Raw genomic sequence first — 23,336 nt, 5'->3', positions numbered from 1 at the left:
AACAATTTGAACTGTTGGAAAAAATAATACGACACTTAATTTTTATCTCACTTTCTACGCTCATGTGGGAATTGAGATTATACGAAGAATGTCAGCGGCTTTTACTCCCGGAAAAGTTCATAATGATATATCATTGTGGAGAAGAGGCAATTGTACTTCAATGGAAAGTAAAATACAAGACACAAGAAGGTGCACCATACAATCATTACGATAAAAAATATCCTGGATCAAAAGTACCGAAGTGAAAATATTTATGTAGAGACTTTGTGTTATCGTTAAATTGTTTTGGCCAATTTAAATTAATTGGGATGAGATCGAATTGAGTTCGAAATTATATTAGTTTAAGACCGCTGTAAAACGAGAAAGGCTGTCGAATTGAGTTGAGACCATATAGAAACGGGTGTAAATCGGAACCGGGAAAAATATGTTTTTTCCCCTCTTCGTAAAGAAATTGAGTATAGGTACATAAATTTTTAGCAAAGTAATTCAATCTGTGCTAAAAATTGATGTTTACAATTATTCATTATATTCGTTGCAAATCTGGCATCTATCAAGGATGTAGCGAATTCGTCACGATAAATAGGAACGTGTCAATAACGAGGCCACAATCTGTAGCCTTCCTTGTACTTATATTTCTAGTTCATATTCTTCATGTGATCTCAGTTTTATTGATTTGAGCGTATTTTGGCGTACACTTACGAGTATGTATCTTCATACCACGCAATTGCTCTTAATAATAGAGTGTACAAAAAATACTTTTCTTTCTTTTATATTAATTCCTGAAACCGTAACCTGAAACTGAAACCGGTTCTTGAGAGATTATACTTACAGTGAGTTAATTGATACGCTGCAGTCAAAAGTCAATGATTGCATGCCGTAATACTCAACTTTCTTAGGTCACATAAAATAAGTAATTATTCAACATTTTCAACAGTTAACTCCTTTTGATATATCACTTTCATTCATCGTTTGTCTTTCTATTTTTACACAACAGTGTAATCATGATACATTATGCGCACGCATTTTGAGTGTAAATTGTTAAAAACACAAAAGAATGTTAAGAAAAAGTGAATACACCTCTATGATGCTATATCATTAAATTCTACTTTGATCTACATTTACGAAATTATGTAAATAATAAAACAATCGGAACTGCGGTGTTGACTTGAAAAACTGCTTCAGTTATATGTATGTTTACGTGTGCAGTTACGGCGATGGGCATCAAGCGGGGAGAGGAAGTGACGCCATTGGCGTTTAACTTAATGCCTCTCATTTATTACTTAGCAAAAAAGTGTAGTGGCACAAACAATATCAGCAACAAGAGCATTGATGTAACAGCTGTTGCGGCCGCGCCGGGGGACGCTACTTTTCTCTAGAGTTTCTCCAGCGGCGCGCGCGCAGTCGAACCTACGTCGCGGGAAAACGCGCTCGCGTCTCTACGTCGTCCGACACTCACGTACAACTTCCTTCACGCTCATCTAACATACGAACGAATTTTTAGGACGACATTAAGAAATCTGTGTGAAACCTTAGTTTTAAAAAGCCGAGCATTGTGTTTGTGTAATTGATAGACCGATAGAAAGTTGGTTAACTTATTGCCTGGGTGAACAAACGTATAAACGCTGTATATTTTACAAGTTGTGCACCAGTGATTGTGGACTAACTGTAAGGTTTGTTACATTAATTGTTTTTATTTTATTTGTATGAACGTTGGATTGAAATTATCTTAATCTCTTACAAAAAAAATATATTTAATCCAACGTTATTATGACTGCATGTATCAAGGGTCCCAATCATGCACAGCATCCATTTACCTCAGGGTAAAACCCAGCAAATTAAAATTAAACTTTTTATTAATCTAAATAATGATCAATAATCTTCATCAATATCCTTTCACGACTTGCCTACACCACCATCGAATGCACGGTTAGTGCACAAAATGCTGCATAAGATACTAAGATGTTCTTGGCAATGATGTTTTGCGAAGGCATCTAAATTGTAGTATCAACTCTAGATCCATGCATCTACACCTTCAGTAAATGTAGTTACAAGGTTGAATTAATACTACATAGTATAATGCACTCCTGCAGTTCGTAGACAGAATGTAATAAACAATTTTATAGTTGTACGACACATAAAAAAATAACAAAGCCATTACGAAAACTAACGATCGCGTAATGAAAGATCTACTAATTACTAATTTAATTAATCATGTAAAGATGAAAGATTAATTTTCTTTTATGATCGATCGAGCACGAGTAAATTCTGATTTATTTTACGACCATTTGAAATTTTCGTAGCTGAGCCATAGCGCGGGTTTATTAAGGTTTTAAGGTTATAGAAATGGATAAATATCGGTCAATTTTAACCCATTCACTGCCTAGCTGAAAATTAACGACATTACCCAGATTCCGCTGTATTATGATATCAGCCCGCCCATCGGCGGGTCCGGCATCTCGATTAAGTATCCTTGCCCGCCCATCGGCGTTTTTGGCATGTAGCTGTAGATTTCGACATAAACCGTTTCACATGTTCAGTTTACATGTACTGTACCGTGTTTAAAGCGTGTATGTGAAGTTTCCTGCGATATTTGTGATAAAATTGTGACAGTTTTATTGGTTATTAGCTGAAATAGAAATGGAGCATGAAGGTAAGGCATAACTCTCACTTAATTAATCTAAGATGAATCAAAATCATACAATCCTAAAAATTAAGCTAATATATATGTAAAGAAATCTATTAGGCCTTTTAAAAACCCACATATATGTGCCTTTTTTAATTGTCAGGTGTCGTCAATCCTTGGGTACATTAAATTACATACTTAGTTAAAAAAAGTACATTATGCAAATTTGCTTACAATAAATTTTTATCGTTCCTCCTATTTACTATATGTAATATTTTCTTTCTTTTGTTCAGACAATACAACTGAATTTGTTATACACAGGTAAATATGGTTTATGACTTCTGGGTCCTACCATGATCATTATGTCTGCTGTTTTTTCGTGCAAAATGATTTAGCTCGTGCGATATTTGTTTGCGCTTCTGGCCAGAACATTTTTTTTATGCGTGTAGGTTATAAATCTTCTTATTATATTTTATCGACGCAAAACAACATCAATTTCTATTAAAGGTAACTTAATTTTAGTTAAAATTTATAATTATAAAATTTTAGTTAAAATTATAGTTCTTATCTAATTTCACAAAAGGTTGTTAAATCCTGAATAAGTGTTATGCCCGCCCATGGGCGGGTTCGGCATGAAAAGTCGGAATTGACTTTTTTCCAAACCTGAGATATCTGCAGGCCGTTTTGATAACGAATAAATTTTAGTAAAACGAATCATTTCACAAAATCTTTCATTTTTCTAATGGTTATTGGCTTAGATATCGGAGGTTAAAATCCAACCGCCCATGGGCGGGCTCGGCGTGTCAGTAAAAACGTTTCACCCGCCGATGGGCGTGCACGGCACTGAATGGGTTAAAGCATACTTCAAACTTCGTTGCCTTCCGTACGCTAGCCTGTTTGTAGCGAGTTTAAAACTATGAATTATTTAATTGTGTCGCATTGTAGAGTGTATAGATCTACTTACGTGAAATGAGGTTTAATTGCACTTACAGAATTAACTTGCTTTATAGTGTGAATCGTTCGTGTCAGATTTGATGACATTCTAAACGGGATCTTGCATTGTTATTGCATTTCATTATTGAATAAATTAATCTGATAATATAAGTTTACCCTACCAATGAGCAATCAAAAAATAATAATTTAGGGATTAATAAACAAAATATGTATCAGGTTTATTCCCGCATTGCACTAATGGAAACAAAATGGGCAATAGTGGGCAATTTGCATAGCCAAGAAGATTTTTTGGATTCTATTCTCACGATATATAAGGTAAGCCGAGTTACACAAACCCCTTGTCACTAGTTGTCACCAAATACTAGGTTTAAATGAGAATTTCCCAAAATAATAAACAAACTAAATATCATGTCAGAGAAGGAAACTAAAAGCAGTTCCGGGTGATCCGTAATCACATAAAATTCGAAAATTGTACTAGTGATAGAATCTGATATTTTTGTTCCCATTTCATATGGTTAGCCAATATCCTTTCAAATACACATATAGCTTTAGGCTGCTTATCCATAATTTTCGTTCGGCCCTCTCTCTTCGCGAAACAAATAAGGCAGAATGTTTCTTAATACGCCTGACTCATTTTGAACATTGCAAGTCGATCCAATATTTAGTACTGGTGATTTTTTTTATTTATGTATCCTGTTTATGTTTTTGACGTGTATGGTATAATAAAACTTGTGTTAAAATTTCTTTATTCATTTAAATAATTGTCGCTTACATAAAACTTCAAAAGGGGTATAAACATTCAGTTATCACAGCTCAGGAAAGTCTAATTGCTACAACATTGGAAATAGGGGAAGTATGCAATATTACATGCTTTAATAAACAGTTTATTAAAATTATAGTTTTTAATCTATTAAAAAATGCGATAATCTTCGTCAATATCTCCCGTATGTGCAATATTTAGGTTTAGAAAGCACCTGGTTTTTCGAAATAGATACAAACATAGCTAAGCAGTTGCATCGTACAATTACTTAGAAGTAAAATGTCCTCCATTTCTTTCGTGACCATTGTAGAGGGAACAATCGTTCGGTCTCCCACGGCACGGATACCGCCATACTTACCAACTGGTTTCTTTCGATTCTTTAGTGTTTACCGTAATTACTATACGCGAATAGATTTATGGGTAACGAATACATGTGCTTAAACATGAAATACTTTCTGAATGCAGAATAAGAGGAATTTTGAAGCAAGAGTTGCACGCGATGTGATGATCGAATGGGGAAATGAAAAAATATTTGATTGATTTATTTATATTTGACGTCTTATTAGAGTTGCAATCTTTTTATCTTATCTTACAATCAAATCTTTAACTATGTAATTTCTGAGCGTAACGATGACGTCTCCAGATGTATTTTCATTTGGTTTAATAAGCATTAATATAACGTTTTTATACTATACTTGACTCTTAAAGACAATATTAGTTATACAACTTTCAGGTTAAGATTTACTCATTCAATTAGTAAAAGTTTTCACACGATCTCTGCCTAAGTTATTGGCACCTATTATATTTCACTCAATAATGTTCTATACACAGATTTCTTATTGGGAGTTGGAGTGACTTACGTATCTATTCAAACATTGTAACGAATGTATACATGTTTTATAATAACCACAACATTACGTAAAGCTCTGGGGACTGGGTGACATAAACCATGTGAAACGACAATATTTATCTCTCGTTTGACATAACTCACACCATGCACTCCAGAACATAATAGAACAAGCGCATAGAAGGCCGATTGATACGTTTCTTGCCCAAACGAATTGAATAAGACCGAAAAAAGGGTTACACATTTGAATGCAAGGCGTTAAACAATTGGTAGTGCCGTTCACCGAATGCCAATATGATGAAACCTACTATACGTGATATATTTATCAATCAGGCTGTAGATTTACGAAAGTCTAGTGCGGTACAAGCGAGGTAACGGTCGACGGAGCACCGCACCTTATGTATATAGGTGATATTAAAATATGTTAATTCTATGCAACTGTTCCCAAATTGTAAAGCATTAGATCGTTTTAAAGTGTACGTTTAAAACGCAATGAGTGCATCAATGTTCCCGTAGTTAAAAGTAAGTGGTATAATCGCAGGTTCGTGTCCGAGGGTCCATTATGTTCAAGAAGCACAAATTGTCCTACTAACCTTCACTATTTATTTCCGTTATTTATTAAAATAACTGTACAGATAATATTTTACGACGAAGCCTCGTAAATACTTACTTTATGTCATATGATTGTAATTTGTGTATTGTCGGAACTCGTCCCCATTTTGACTCGGCATTCATATTCGATTGGGTTTGGGTTAGTTTCACGCTCGCTATTAAAGGCAGGTTTTAAACTTTACTTTAAAAGATACGTGAGAAATGTATAAAAAGTTGTCTAACTAGTAATTTTGTAGTTCTAAAACCAGCCCAAACACAAAGACTGCCTAAAATTCCAAGTAGTAACATAAACTATTAATTGTTATGTATATTTGTATGCGTTTCACGTTATTGTCGTATGATCAACTGATTGGTAATGAATCTTATGATATTAATTCCACATTAAATTGTCGAAGGTAGCATTGGTGCGATGTAACAACTTCCTCTAAATGATGACTGTAAGTTGCATTGGACTGAGCGGGTGCAAGGTTGTACTAAAATATGCAGCCGGTCTCATAACAGCATGAGATAATTACAATATGATACAAATATACGGCATTTCCTCAATGCATTCAGCTTATAAATATAGACTGCACCTTCATTCTCTTAGGCCAGTCCTGGCACGACCTTATTGTGTTCACCAGGAAATAATTCATTAAAACAAAGAATAAGATGCCCAGTTAACTTTTACGGAGAGCAATGGCTACAGCAACTTTTTATTTTATTGTAAGAGAACGTTATAAGATAGTCTTTTAATGCTAGTATAGCGTTACTTGACATTTATAGTAATCCGAGCCGTTAGTGTTCTAAACTGGTACTTTCATATTATTGTAATGGAGAGAACATTACGAGTAAGCCAAAGAACGCACAACCACCGCTATAGCAGCGATAAAGCAATCCATCTAAATTTGTATTAAGAGAGAAATTTCAGATTTCATCTTGATAATAATTGATTGACTCCGCTGTAACATTGATATTGATTGAAAGGAAAGTAAAAAGAAACTCAAGACGTTTTACGCCTCTTCTTCATTTTGTTTGAAAATCGTTTAGCATTTGCATTCACACCATTCAAATAAAGACCTACATTTTGCAAATAAACTATTATAAATACTGCTGAGTTACATCTTACTTCAATCAACACGTATTTCTAGAGAATGATGGTCGCTCTCTTATGTCAAGTATAGTGTACCGCGCTTGTATTTACTGCAATGTCACGCTTGATTATTAAGTCAGTTTCCCCATGTATTTTGGGTGCGTATTAAAAATCGTACTAAAAAGTAGCCGACGATTGGGTCAATAAGGGGTCGTCGTTTCCTACCGCGCAGATTCCCAGGCCATAAAGGATGCGTTTAATGAACAGTTGTACTAAAACAGCCATCACACTTTAATACCGCCAACATCATAATTATTTAACAATTTCACGTCGGATTATCCGCCATTACTTCCTGCAAAAATCTTTTAATTTAAACGAAAGCGAAACTGGAGAAGTGGAACACAAAACGCGGCTCTAATCAAATTCTCTCGAAACTAATAAGTAGAATAATATCTATGTTGTTCTACAAGCCTAGCCTACTATTACTCTAAGATAATAATAAGTTGTTAAACATATAGATTTGCGTGTAAATTATTTATTTGATTCTAGGTTTTAGGTCTTTCAAACAATGAATTGGTTTGACCTACTCTTTCTGATAATTAATAAACGAGTTCAGATTCAGTATTTTGTATACGTCCTTATTCACAAAATATATGTAACTAAGAATATGGTTTTCCATTTGGTTATTATTTCCTAACTAACATGCCGCGTGATAGCATGTCACCACAGATTAAATAACAAAACTCCTAACAATGTGACGATACATGAAAATTGTAATTGAATTCGACAGACATATAATGTGCAGTGCGGTACAATCACCAGTCTACGTGCAATCAATTATGCGTATTCTGGACAAAAAATCGTACAAACGGCTGCATTTATTACGATAACACTTAGGTTTAGGTTTTATTTATTTTTTTTTATTTATGTTTTAGCTCAGTGCCACTCAATGGCCCTGTACTTTCCGTGTCGATAGAGGACACAAACACATTAGCCTGTTATGTATAGTAGCTATGTATAATTGTATGTATGACAGTCGCAAATAAACTTAAATGACAATTGAATAAATTAGTCCATCATTCAGAATTCATCATGATCGTAAAAATAATGTCTTAGTAGATTTTAAACTCGTAGGAGCTATAATTACAGTATTACTTTAAAAGATTAGATAAAATAACATAAAATAAGAAAATATTTATAGAAAAAAATAAACCAAAATAAATCAAATATGTTACAATTAAGTGGAAAAAAAGCCTTTCTTCCATATTGTCTTAAAACGTTCCCAGACTGCTGACACTAAAGATTGTTCTGAAACGACAAGACAAAATAATAAATAATTTAATAACAATAGCTTTTCTAATTATGTCGCATGTTTGTCGTGAATTCATGTCAAGAATACTAGGTAAATTGCTATGTGGTTTAACATTAATTAAAGTCTACATTGAAACAGGTAAATAGGTTAAACGATTCTCTATTCTCATACACTAACGTTAACTGTTAAGTTATCGATAACTATCAGTAGGTAATAGATTTGTAATTATCTTGATGATCATTTCAACAGTAAATTGAAAACCTTTTTGTGTTAACAGCTTATTATTATTATAACTAGTTGACCCGCGCAACTTCGCTTGCGCCACATAAGAGAGAATGGGTCATAATTTTCCCCGTTTTTGGTAACATTTTTCGTTGCTACTCCGCTCCTATTGATCGTAGCGTGATGCTAAAAAACGTATAGCCTTACTCGATACATATATCGAGTAAGGCTATATGCTGTAGGCCATCGCCTATTCAACACAAAATCTATCAAATCAAAAGAATCTTTCAATTCGAATCAGTAGTTCCTGAGATTAGCGCGTTCAAACAAACAAACAAACTCTTCATCAGCTTTATAATATTAGTATAGATAGAAGATGTTTTATGCGTTTCACTCAAGATTATTACGTAGATATAATAGTGTATGTATATGTATATTTAAGTGTGACAAAGGCTTGTAGAGTCAAGTGTTTGCGAATGAAATGCGAAATTTATGTGCGGGCTATTTGCGCGTACCTATTTACATAGACTTACGCAAATATTTCTCCGTCGTCTCTTGAAATATGTAGGATTGTAGGTATTTGTTGAATGCCTGGTATTCGTTTTCCAATAGGTCAGAGAGGTTACTTAAGGCTTGCAGGAACCTGTGCACTTACTCATGTTGAATTAAGCACTGGTCAAATAAATTCCTAATACATTGTATAAGACATTCATAGTTAGAATATTAACTTTCTAATATCTATAAATAATTCGTATTTTTTAACCAAACGAAACCAGTTCGCGCAAGTTTTAAAATAGATGTAAAAAATATAGTCAATTGGGTATACCCATAACACAAATTAAAAATAAATACGGGATCTAAAGATTTAAATACTATATATTATTACTATAAGATATTACTAGTTTTATCTGCTACATACAAACTAGCAGTATAATAACCATAAACTATATTATTATGGATTAAACTGCGGCTTCCGTTGACGCAACTTGCACTAACAGTTGTCACAGATATTATAATAACCACTAGTAATAATATGTCTTGAGATCAGACAAGTTTAACGCTGCACAGAAGCCGGTCCACTAATTACCTAGACTGTAACCGTTATTGAAGTCTAGTCAGTACTTGCAGAATAGCATAGGGCTAGTATAGTCTAACATCTTAGTAAAGAGCCTTGTTGCTAGGTTCGCGACAGACAGGTCGACAGGCCGCCGGCGACTCCGTCCACGTAGAAACCCTTCGCGTGTAAATCTCGATCCCTCGGGAACTCCGGGGTAAAAAGTAGCCTATGTGTGTGTTATTTTGGGTCTTCAGCTACCTACATACCAAATTTCATCGCAACCAGTTCAGTAGTATTTACGTGAAAGAGTAACAAACATCCATACATACATACAGTCATATTCTCAAAATTTCACATTAATAATATTAGTAGGAAGTAGGATAGTATAAGTAAATGGTGCCTGTCAAAGTTCTCTACTAGGTCCACTAGTCCGTCAGACTAAACGAACTAGGTATCTAGTCTAAATTTGTACCTGCAATATCCTGTGACCGATATCGCTAATTATATGATTAGGAAACCTAGACTACATACCGAGTTTACTTCATTAATTTATAACATGACAGCGGGAAACGTTTTAAAATACATACATACTATTAGAGCGCAAGTTCTGATGAAATTAACTTTCATGGCATCGTGCCGTGTGCAATGTGATTTATGAGATTGCACATTGTTTTACTTTAATAAGACTAACAAAAACAGACAGTAGATAGGTTAGTCATGTATATAATCATATTTTCATATTGTATTGTATTGTTAGGCTCCACCACCACCGGGGTGCATGAATGTGGTCATCGCTGACGCTGGAGACCCAAGCGAAAATGGTGGGATGACATGGACGCGTTTGAGAAGGACTGCTCGGATCTTGCCGACGACAGGGTAATTTGAAAGGAAAAGTGGGCGGGTCATTGCCCAGTAGTAGGACACTCAACCAGGCTAAAGAAAAAGTATTGTACCAATATTGGTTCATTCGAAATTTTTCGTGGACATTGCGTGACGCAGAAAACATAACCGCGTAACGAATGCTCGTAAGATGACCGCCAATAAAACAATACAATTATCTCACTTGACAACACTGACACTATACATGACAACTTGTCGATGACTTCCTGCATACATACTATTTATAACTTTGCGTATTTTGCTGTAAACCGACCAGTCTTAAAAAATATGTAAACAAGAGCAAATGACTGAAACTCACCGAGTTTGTAGTAGACAGTTACCCAAGCGGATTGTGTGTAATGCAATCTGTATATTATTATCCTGTTTTAATCTATGAGATAAATGATGGATAAAATATATGGACATCAGGAGGGAACAGTCTCATCAGAGAAACAAGACGATACAAATTAAACTGGTGTAATGTGAGATAACTTTAGATGCATGTGTACACTTGACTAGAATATTCGTGTTTATTATAATGAGAATATTTTTAACGATGCCATTAACCCACGTTGTAAATAACAGTGAACCAAAGTGTCCAAGCTAGCAACACTTCTTCACTTTCGATATCGTCACGACGAATGAGTTGAACGTCTTTACTCCATTCATACTTTTTGTTTGAGACGCAATCTTGACATCGTCAACAGTTTTTGTTGATGTTATCGAAAGGTTGTATGAGTCACCGGTACTCGCAAAATACGTATTACGAAACAGCTTTCCAAGAAGTTGATTTAAAAATCACGCTTTCTATAGCGATTGCGTGTGCCAACCACAAATATATTCCTTATACGTTATTTATGATTTATACAGTTTAATATCACGACGGAACAGTGACAGCCGTGATAGGACCAGTTGGATATGCTAATACTGATCGCAAACGATAGGTGCCAATATTTTAGTTAGGTGCTTAAAATATTCCTAGCTGCTCAGTGCTTACACGTCTCTTATACCCTGAATCCTGTTTTCATGTGGTCAAAGAACTTAACGATTAAATGTTATACAAATAATGGACATTACTCTTTTGCCATCACTTAACGCTGGATATTTTCTTACATTCTGTAAATACCAATGACCGGGAAAATAAAATTTTAACATGTTACAAAAAAATAAAACTCGTTTATATGGAAATTAGACAGAATTGTACATTGTCGATGTCGCTTTACATAAAAACGGGTACTTTGACTTCCTAAATAATAATGTTAGTTTACTTTACGCTGAAAAGTTTTACTTAAAATAGATAAAATTGGAAATGATTTCAAAACAAATTCTTATTTAAATTCTTCACAGAAACGAATTGCACGGTTAGTTTTGCTATAGCACAAAGTTGGCTCTGTGAGCGGTGCGCGTTGAAGTCTTTTATATGCACATGTATAACTTGAATTATTTTATGGCCTTTCGAACTTTTCAAGGATACAATTAGGTTTAGTTATGCATATAAAATTGCGCAATGAAAAACTGGACTGTAGTTATTGAAATGTTGTGTAATAATATTATACTGAACCTAAAGTACGTTTACATTGAAATTGGACCCGAGAGTTTTATCTGTTAAACACACCTTTCCATGTTTAGATTGTTATTTTTATTATAAGTTTTGTCAGCAAACCATACACTTTATGATTGCATTGTAAAATGTATGCTAATATTTGTGATAAGTAAGTTGTGTAAGTTGGGTATTTTCCTCATATAAAAAACTTTGCCAATTTATTTTATATTCGTTATTAAGTGACACGTGATTTTTTACCATAAATTAACATATTCATAAAGAAGTTTGTCACGTTGTTGTTTATATTCAGACGCAGACGAAAATACGACGCTGGTTTAAATATTTACTAGAAACTTTGATAACTCATTTCTATTTGATGAACCGAATTAAATTTGTCGAATGGTAAAACAGTACAAACACCGTCTTCTTTTTTTTAACGCGGTATTTTTTGCCTTATTTGATTTTTGGCGGAATAGGTAAGTTTTGTTTTATGATTGTTATATTGGGATCATCATTAAAAGTAACAAAAAAAACAACAGTTCATTCGTCGACAAATTATAACTATTATGCATTATGCAACAGTGTTTCACAAATGCCTGTCGCTACTTTGTTTACTCTACTGCAAATCTTAAGTAACAAATCAAGGAAGGCAATAAATGAAACTCAGTAACAGGAAATTTACCTCTAAGTGTACTATCGTTCTCTATCTCGCTACCGTTACGTGCGTGACGCCAATTTATTTTGATCAAACTAATTCATACAAAAACATCGCAATTAAATAATTATAACAAAGAATAAATGATTTGTCATACTTTCACGAGAAGTTAGACTTGTTTACATAATACTGAGCTGGTACAGTCAGCCTCAATAGTACGCTGTCACGTTTGCAAAAGTATTTTATCAACAAAACGAGTTTATTATTCATTTATTTTATTGTATAGTTATTGGTCAACCTAGTACCAAATTTGTTCAAGCCCGGAAGGCCTTTGACATGGCTCAACGACTGTTATCTTTATTGACAAAAACCAAAACCGAATGACCATGTCCTCTGAAGTACGGAGACGCGAAGTTCAAATAGTACTGTATACGGTCACGCACCTATAAAACGAACCCTTTGGTCTTAAAACCAGAGGGTGAGCGCAACTGGCTATTATTAGGACTTTAAAGTGGACTGTTTGTTTACATATTATTGAAGTTGACTGTACAATCTTATATCAGCGAAGAAGGCGAGAGGCGAACGGGTATCACAATGTAATGAGAAAAAGATTAGCGTTCAAATCTAAGGATAAAACTTAACGATAGTTTGACGTATTATATGACAGCTTCACAAAACAAGTGAATAGAGCTTCACTTAGTTACATTCGTACTGACTTTTGATTGAACGTGGGAAGGAAGTTACCTCGCTGTCTTAACACGCAGTTAGGTAATTTATTTGTATTAGATTTTTTTATCCTGTTTTTTGTATCTGTATAGTCTCTACGTACACTTATAGGAAACAGGACGTGTTTCTATGTTTGTATTTTTGTTCCTAGACAGGATAACATTTTGCGTATAGATTATTTGCATTCATCAAGATTTCTAGTTCTCTCGAAATTGCAGAAATAAATAGAATTTCAGTGTGACAGAGCATTTCTATAGGAATAAACATTACGTATTATTCCCATGATTAAACTACCAAGTTAACTGTTTGTTCTATGTACTTCACAGTAAGAAACTTTACCGTTCACTAGCGCATGAAGATTAAATGAAATAGTATTGAATATCTAACCTTGACATAATAACGGTACCTATTAACCGAATAACTAACAATTTAATTTTAACTGATAATTGAGCTAGTACAGGTAATATTGAGTTATTTATTTACTATTTCCTGATATTTCTTTAAATTGTACTCAAAGCAACAATTCAGGGGCACGTTATGTAATTTTTACTGAAATATAAAAGAACGATTCTCAAGAGAACTAGGTACCTAGTACACGTTTTGCTTAATCATTTTGACTAGCTTCACTTTCATTATTTACGGTTTTATTTACCAAACAGACCATCAAGAGCAAAACATCGAATGTATTCTATTAATCACAATACAGTTATAAAACTTAATACCCGACATTGTTATTTTGAACACACCTAATCGCCTGTATCCGAAAAGAAAACATTGTTAATCCATCAAGGAAACCAGCAACATTACGTAAATTCATTTCCTTAGAGAGTGGAATAAAAATCTTTATGATATACATGCGAAGTGTTCAGGGAAATGAAATCATATATACGTATCATATGTATTACATCTGATTGTACGCTACAAGTCATTTCCTCTCTGTATTTTTCTACGTTCCCACAATTATAGGACCATTAATTATAGAAAAAGAAATATATCATCTCATTTGATTACTGTTGCTCATGTCCAACAAATAGAACAGATAATCATCATCGCTGACATAAAGTGCAACACTCATCAATTTATCGTGTCAATGTCGTTTATGATATGCATCGGATTCCGACTTTCACTAATTGAAACTTGTACACCCACGAAACGTGCTCCAAATCACACGATAAAATCCAATCGTGCAAAGAACATTACCACGTAAGTTGGTTAATGGTGGTCCGTTGGCTAACTAACGCAGCATTGTATTTTGATCCTTGCGTTGATATCGAAAATGTGTTGATTTTGTGGTATAATAGTGGTCGTTGCCCAAACGGGCTCGAGGCCTGAGGTCGTGACGAGATGTATTTGAGTGAAAGTCGTGATAAGCCGTCCCCACCGGTCAGTGTCTCGCATTGCTGTAGTCACTTGCTTTGTTCAACATGGTCGCTTATGCGTAACCTTTTAAATTAGAATCTGATGGTTGGTCAGACCTAATCAGGCGTTGCAAAGAGAATCGTGTGACAAAAGACGTTTAAAAAACTGCGATGTTTACCTTCATATTACATTGCAAAGTATTTACAAATATAAATTTAGGTTTTTTATAGACTTTGAATAGTTTGTAATTAGAAAATGACTAGTAAAAAACGAAAAAGATGTAGTTAATTCATGAGAAATTTAAATTTTTAGCTTTTTATTTTAATAGTTCCATTGACATTATTGTCGAGTGTCGATGAATAAAATGCTAAGTGATTCATTTCTATTTACGTATCAGCCTACAAAATTATGTTAATTATATCGGTCATTGAATACAACGTAGACACAACACCAATTTAAGATAAAAAATACGCATTTCCTATATTTATTTCCTGATTTTTAATGATGTTTGAATGTCTCATAAACCTGACCTGACCTCGGGCTAATACGTTTTTATAATGTCTATCATAACAAAATATATTCTCTTGCGTTTTTCTTTGTTACAAAAATAACGTCAAGCTCTCTCTGCGTCGAAAAACGATTATCACCTTTGTTTTAACATAAGTGGAACAGTTTTACAAGTTAACATTTGCTTTAAAAAGCAAATACTCGAATAGAGAAACGTATTCAAGGAGGTTTAGAATACGGTCAACATGCACAATGTTTTAGTAGTACAAACAACGGCGTTTCTTGTCTATTTAAAACGATGATTCTACGATACTATCAGATGTGGATAGTATGGAAAGCGGAATTTAAATGCATTAGAGTATACAGACGTTTTGTTCCAAATACATGAGAAATGTATTAATCAATCTAAACAAATGTAACAGACGGTTTTCACGAGTAGACACTAACTGTTTCCGATACGATAGCCCACGCTAATTGTACGGACAAACAGAAGAAAGTCTCAGCTGTAGTAGGTTTTACATAACCGCCGCGCCGGACGGAGCGATATTTCACACCGCACGACCGCGCATTCAAATGCTAACACCGCGACCGCTCTCTCAACAGAACAGAACAAAGCATTGCCTTAGGCAGACTGACACTAAGTTACAAGCTCTCCTTAAAAGCGATGTAGATGTAGTACTACAAAGCATTGACTTTAGGACTCAATTAGAGCTTAATAAATAAAATCAATAAGACGTATAAGTTATAAACAATAACTTTGTAGATAACTTTATCTGCAAGGTTCAGATATAAGAACTTCAGTGACTCGCACGCATATGCACTTGACAAAAGCCTGTTTGATACAGTTTTTTTATATTAGACATACACTTCATTATTTACTAGGTATAACCGAGATATATCATGCATGCCAAAGCTTTCTACTTACTAAGTACTTGGTCTGAACATGGCACATAACAATATTCAATGAGTATTTACAAACTCCTACTTAATAAAAGCCTACTTAAACACCATAAAGTGTGTCAGAATGACCTAACGCAGTTAAAGATCCTATTTTTAAGCAAAATAATACGTGTCTGTAATTCACAATGTAGTTGACATAACATCTGTACGCTTCTGGTTAGAATTATCTCATTGTGATCTGAATGGTTTATTGGTACTTGATGACAGAACGTTTCCGTAATAAACAACTGTAATGCGATGTTAGATTTGCAAATTCTATTGTTCTGCTAACTTATGAAATGTCCTATTTGTTCAAATGATTTTATGTTTGAAAACATTATTTTGAAACTTTATTTTGTCTTTGCAATGCTCTACTGTACATATGTCTACTACTGTCTATTGTGTAGTTGATCGTGTAATGTTATCTCTTGTCGTACTATCGGAACGGTAGAAAGTTTTACTCAACAGCTTTGTCATTAGTCAGCCGTAGTTAGGCCTTAGGCCTGACCTTTTCTTGTTTATCTCTCACAACTGTCACGCGAGGTACAGATGGAAACTTCTGTCGGAATATTGCAATTTACTAAGAATACAGAACTAGAGCTCTTATAAGAGAAATATGAAATGCTTTATACTCGAAATTACAAAATTGAGGATCTTGTCTTTTACCCTGTACCAGTGTCAAAAGTTTTTATTTTCTTTCCATATACCAGACCTTTAAATATCCACTGAAAACTAATTCATAATTTAACATTACACGTAGATTTTTGACTAAGTATTAAATTACTCATACATATGTTAAGTAATGTTCATGAACGGATAACAACAATTTTCGCATACGATTATGTCGTTAGTCAGCCGGTGGTGAAGCAAAGACGTTTGCAATTGGCGCTTATTAGCTGCCACGCGGAAGGCATTGATTTGTCGTAACGTCGCTGAACACTTACTTGCGACAGGCTATACCATTAGAATTAATTATCTACTTTGTAAAGTCTAATGCAGTGATGCACTCACTGATATATTGCGGCTCATTAATCAACTTAACTGCATTAAAATATACAAGATTATACACAACTCTTAATGATATCAGTATCATAAAGACAGATTCAGAGGTTCCTTTAGGTTGCTTGAAAGTATACAAACTGTTATTGTATACGGCGAATACGTGTTGAAATGTATTGTGGGTGGTGCAGGTAACCCACCTTTCTCTCTTCGGGGGAAATACGCTCGTAATGTTATGATTACAAACTGCAAAAGAAATCGCTCATTGAGCTCTACCTACGATATCTACTCACCTAATTCAGGTTACTGATTTCCAAATTACAAAGAAATGTCGAATGTATTGTGGAAGAGAATGTGGTTTGAAGTGATTTTCCAATTCTAATTTCTACTCAGTTCAATACAAACTGGGACAGAGTCACAATGACAATCTATTCTGTACATCTGAAACCTTTACGTGTCACTGGTTCAAATCGTCGAAAATGTCGTCTAATGGCTTTTTAATTATATCGTGTCAATTATAGTAAAGTTAAATTAGGTGATTAAGTGTCCCATTGCTCGACAATTAGATATCTTTCCTTTCAGTAAAATAGGGTTAAATAAAGTACCTAATGGCTTTCTTTCACAAAAGTGTGTTCATACATGTTTCCTTTTTTTATATTTTCATTATTTTTTAAATATCATTTATGACATTAGTTACCTACTTGTATCAAAACTATCTCAATTACCTATTAATTTTCTCGATGATCATGACCGAGTTATTTCAAATGACATTCTAATAAAACGCAAAACGAGAAAAATTATTTTATCCTGATTCAATGCAACAGTTACCTACTGACAAGTTGGAAAAATAGCAGCGCTTATTACTACAACTATAATTACGACTATCGCATGAGATTCTATCTTGGTTTTGTTCTAGGTTGCACTGCCCTTAAGCATTTATTATTCAAGAATTATTTACGACTCTTGCGTGCATAAAATATAGGTTTATTAGCTAACTATAAATAAGTACATATGTATCTGCAGTAGATTTCACACGCGCGAAGGTGTTACACTTTATCAAAATGTCAGAAATCATCTAGGCAAGCTGTTTATATCTGTTTCTCAATGCCTAAGGAAAACTGTGTCATATAAAAACAGATTCCCACATCTACTCTTTACTTTTAGAAGAACCTCGTGATCGAATGATACGCAACGCTAAAGTTAAATTAAACGAAGCACTATTGTACTTTATTGCATATTTCATAGATTTTATGGCACATGGAGTTAGAGAAACTTCCCATGGTTTCTTTAGAACATATTATGTCGTCATACTTATTCAAGCATACAGTCGTTATTGCTTGCTTTATTGTTGTTTTATATTGTAATATAAGTGGTTGTACTTGAACTTGCCTTTTGACCGCCCTCGTATAAGCCAGTTATTTATCATTCATGCTCCGTTATGCATCAAAAGTAGACCTTCGCATCTTAAAAAGTCTTGCAATGATGTCTTAATTCTAAGGAATTTGACAGCAATACTTTTTTATCGGTCGTCAGTTTTCCTCATTTCGCTATCTCTTTAGAGCGTTACATACGACATTATTTGACAGTACTTACGTCTGTTCAACAACCCTGCAAAACATTTTGCAATGAAAAAGACTTTTCCAGAAGTCCGGACGAAAAAATAAGTAGAATAAGGACTTTTACTATGCAATCAGTCATTGAAGCATGTCTTATTACTTATTACTATTTCTGCTGTGCATGACTTGTCACACTTTGAGCTACTCAACATACAGACTGATGTATTTAGTTGTCAAGTGTATAACAAGGTGTAATGGCTATGCAAATGTTGCATGTGTAATCCCATAAACACGACGTTATCAAGATTTGGTCCAGTTGTTTTCAAGCTATAGCTAGAAAACACTGTTGAATATGCAAGCCGCCAGAAAATGAGTGGAGCGAAAGAAAGCGTGTAATCCTGATACTTAGGCGTTAATTGGTGGAAAGAATTTCCGCAATACTATTTATATCCGAAAACCTTTGATTGTTGTTTTAACATAAACTTACATTCTAGTATTGAAGTCTCGGTGGAGTGAATTCGTGACGTAGCAGTGTCAAAAAACTAAAATATGTGATTCGGACCGTCAAGTGGACAATTGGATCCATTTGCTCAAATTACACGAGTGCAGTTAGTCGCAGTTATTCGAGTTTGTCGCGGATTCAAGCGATCAGCCGACTGTGAAATTAGGACATTAGGACGTGATTGCTGAACCACAGTTTCAGGTCAATAGCTCCGGCCGACATGTTCGTACTACGTACGAACGCATGGGTCAGTGAATTGGCTGCTTAATGAAGATACTCGTATATTTTGAATGCCAAAGTTTGCATACAGGATTGACCAGAATTGACGCAAACATTGTCTGCAGGAATGTACAATATATTAAAATACAAATTGTCATTGTGTCGATACACATATACGCATTCTATTCATATTGAAAAAACGATACGCTTTGACATTCCACTGCGGTAACATAAATACATATCTTTAACTTTAAAACAATACACTTTTTGCTTGCCATTTTTTTCCGGTTTTTCTTACCAGACAATTATGTAACGTTACTTACCACAAAATGTTTACAGTTACGGAATGATTACTTGTTAAACAACTAGACTCTGTTTAACCACTAAGCTTTGTCATCCGTTAAGAACTGTCTGGTTTACAAACGTTTCGAGGCAGCCAACTTTTTTTATTTCCATGGCTCTCTAGCGACATGACCGGTTCGTACAGGTGGGGCCGATCTCATCCGATTTTCCACTCGACAAGAATGTTTATCTATAAACCCATTACCGTATAATTTCACAAGGTTTTTAGATTCGTTAAGGTTCATTTGTAACACTCTGCGCATCATTTACATTAAAATTTCTCTTCTAAAGGTACCTTGCCTTTATGGTATTTTACATTATTTCGTGTTCTTTATAAGTCTTGCAGCTTGAAAATTAAGATAGATTGAAAATTTGCTAAATAAACACGAAGTATTTAATCATTTTTTACCAATTCAGTAGCGGATTATTTGTCTACACAAGTAGCTGCGACATGAATCACTAGTATAAATAATTATAAGTACCTAACATGTAATCATTTAATTTGTAATAAACATGTGATTTTATGACAATTGGCATGCGATGCACGAAGCACGCTGCTACGAAGTGCGTTTAACATTCAAAGAAACATCTAAACAAAACATTGTCTCACAGTATAATAATGATTAGAACAAAGCATGAGAACACTCCTTAACCGCAAGTAGGAAACTCTCGTTAATTATATAATTAACAGTCGAGAGAACTTTGACGTCGTATTGTTTGTGATTTACTATTGTAAAACGGTTTCTTAATAAGTCGCCGGTAAACAGTTGAGATTGTAATCAAATAACTTTTCTACAATTACACAAAGCATTTATATTAGCGTGGTGAGTTATGGTTGATGGGTTGTTATGTTTACCGGCTCCAAATGATGTCGAATCTATGTAAATCTTTAATTTTCGCGTGAATTCTGTTTAAGCGATCATCTCTGTAAGTTATCTTTTAAGTAAATAATGAGGTGTTCATAATTCGAGACTTATTTGCTCACGCAAGCATATACTCAATGAGACTAAAAGCTGAGGCTGATTATATATCTTCGAGTAAAGAATTCAATTATTCTTAATATATTTATATTACAACACTTTTTTGGCAGCGATTAATTCAACTTTGGATACATGTCTGTCTTTTAAGGGAATACAAACTTCTCTTCATTAATATTATGCCGTATTAAGACAAGACCTTGGCATAGCTGATGCTCCGTGTAATATTGATGGTGGTGATTGTAGTGATGAATGACAAGGTGATCGTGTTTTGTTGACAGGTGGTCGTGAATGCCGGGCCGCATGGATGGCGGCGCACGCCTGCCGCACGCTCGTCCTACTGCTCACCCTAGCCACACTAGTCATAGCCAAATGTAAGTAATAAGTAATACTATCAATTTTCCATGAATCCACTACCAACTCCTAACCTGTATCATTGGATTACGCACTAATCCAAAGTCACTTCTTTGATGTACTTTCTTTTATGGTATTATTCAACTCAAACAATCTTTTGAGTTTCAGGAGTTCATTATTGATGCTGTTGATACAGTAAAGTCGATTTCGATTCTATGACAATCAGTTCTATGATATAAGTTTATGAACTCAATAGGTATGCAATAATGATCTACCTGTAAACAGACAAACTTTAAGGCATTACGTACTTTATTAGAAGTTGACACGATTTTTATACATAGATCTAGACAAAAATTACTTCGTAGCTTTACTAGCAACCGCTAAACTATAACATTTATTAGGATGGGTACCATGGATGATGGATCTTGAAGTAAACCGCATCAAATTCTTAAATCTGATGGTAGTCTTTCATTTTCATTGTATGAAATCTCACAACGAATCACTTAACAGCCGAGTTTTTGTTATTTCAATATAAGAACTTGTACAAGTTGGCATTGAAGTGTGACAATGAAGTAAAATGTTTTCCAATCCATCCAAATATTATTTTATTTAAGGAACCTTGTATGATGTGGCAATATTTTTGTGAGTTGCGAAGTCGGTTTGCGTCAAAATTGTCTCATAGGTTTTACAATAGAACTTTGTTATATGATAACATCACATCAAAATGAACCAAATGCTCACATTTACGTAACTTTAGGCTCACAACAAGTCTGTTTTTGTCGTTTGACATGGTCTGTTACGTAAAATTATGACATAGATCATGACAGCTCGGTTTTTTAAGAATTGAAAATGAATTAATTTGGCATTGTAGTATTAGACACACATGTTACGTAATGAATGGCCAGTAGTAGACTTTGCATGTTATCTTATAACTCCGACCAATATTATATCAACATAGTACTCATACTTCATTGTCTAAAAGCGACGTACGACACAGTTACTGTCTCCAGCCTAATAATAATAACAAGCTCTCAGTCATACTGACCGGGTTTAAAATGTCCACAATGACATCCACTTAATAGATGAAGACCTACACCCATTAGTGTACAACATGTACAAGGAATTAACATTACCATTGACAAAGTGGATTGTTGATTTCTCATGGTTCTCGGAGGCTGGGAGCGGCCTACTTTCGTCCATAGTAGGTCTCGCATTCGAGCTACATACTGCCCTACAATGGTCGACAGATCAAGGCCACATTAAGCTGCAAAAAGTGGTGACAGTCGGCAGTCGTTCACCCGGAGACAACTGCAGCATTCAGGTTACCTACTGGCGCTCTGCCTTTCGCTCCTTGTTAAAATGCAGCTCATTGCAAACGCTGGTCATAGAGGTTTTGACAAGTTAACAAACGTGTATTCCGTGAATAAACATTTGAATGCCAAACGTGCAATCGAGCATGTGAAATATCTTGGTTACTAATAATGTTCCGCGAAGTGAGCTGTAATGTTCGTATAGAATGTGCTGGAACTGGGATCAATATCCGTTTAATTACTAACTGGGTAGCATTTTGCAAGACTTAATTTATGAGTATTCCGTTACATGCATATGTGGAAAGATAGAAACCAGTCTAGTATAGTAACTCGCTGTGAACACAATGTAAAAGACCTTCATGCGCTATCACTGCATTTAATTGACCCATCCATAGTCCAATTTTGAAATATGTCCATTTACATCACAAACAAGTGAGTCTACATTCAATAGGTAGCGACAAAATGTTGCAGAAAAGTATGGCTTGTAATTTGAAAAGGGTAAAAACATAGTATAATGGCTATGCAACAAACGGTAATATAATTTATTTTGTTTTTATAAACAGATGCTGAGCTAGAAGCATGGCGGGGCGCAGGGAGGCCGGCGACGGCGGTGCAGGAGGCTGAGGACGAGAAACGAGATGCCGAACTCTTAGCGGCAGTCAGGAGGTCCATGAAAGAATGGGAGACAAGGAGAGCTCGTACCAGGTAACTATGTAGAGCTGACTTATACGATTCTCTAAATAATATGACAGTATAAACCATGGACAAAGAGTGTGGCGCAAATATGTAGAGTGAAGTGGATATGATAGAGACGTTTCATCACAACCGTTTTCTTTGCTTATTTTACTTCTAAATCCTTGTACCACATTTGCACTTTACAATGGCCTAGTAATATGAACCTAAATAATAATGAATGAATTAACCATAAATGTAACAGCAAAACTGAAAACTAGTCATATGCTTTCCTTTAAAAAATACAGTCAACGCTTTTACTTAATCTACGTCACCCG

General features: G+C 34.6%; 1 protein-coding gene across 4 annotated transcripts in view; it reads left to right on the top strand.

Annotated features, from left to right (window-relative positions):
• The first annotated feature begins 1,367 nt into the window (after positions 1 to 1,367).
• The window catches only part of LOC142972864 (uncharacterized), a 28,927-nt gene continuing 6,958 nt past the window's right edge, over positions 1,368 to 23,336 (top strand). Inside the window, exons 1-3 of one of the 4 annotated variants that reach the window (XM_076114234.1) lie at positions 1,368 to 1,665; positions 20,944 to 21,036; positions 22,890 to 23,031. In XM_076114234.1, the coding sequence (XP_075970349.1) occupies positions 20,970 to 21,036; positions 22,890 to 23,031 (209 nt within the window). In that variant the 5' untranslated portion in view covers positions 1,368 to 1,665; positions 20,944 to 20,969. Of the gene's footprint in view, positions 1,671 to 2,626; positions 2,651 to 5,567; positions 5,593 to 20,943; positions 21,037 to 22,889; positions 23,032 to 23,336 lie in introns of those variants that run through there. The other 3 variants (XM_076114233.1, XM_076114231.1, XM_076114232.1) reach the window with 3 other exon arrangements.

The sequence above is a fragment of the Anticarsia gemmatalis genome, chromosome 5, assembly GCF_050436995.1.
Source record: "Anticarsia gemmatalis isolate Benzon Research Colony breed Stoneville strain chromosome 5, ilAntGemm2 primary, whole genome shotgun sequence".
Taxonomy (NCBI): Eukaryota; Metazoa; Arthropoda; class Insecta; order Lepidoptera; family Erebidae; genus Anticarsia; species Anticarsia gemmatalis.
This window is presented reverse-complemented; position numbering and strand designations above follow the sequence as displayed.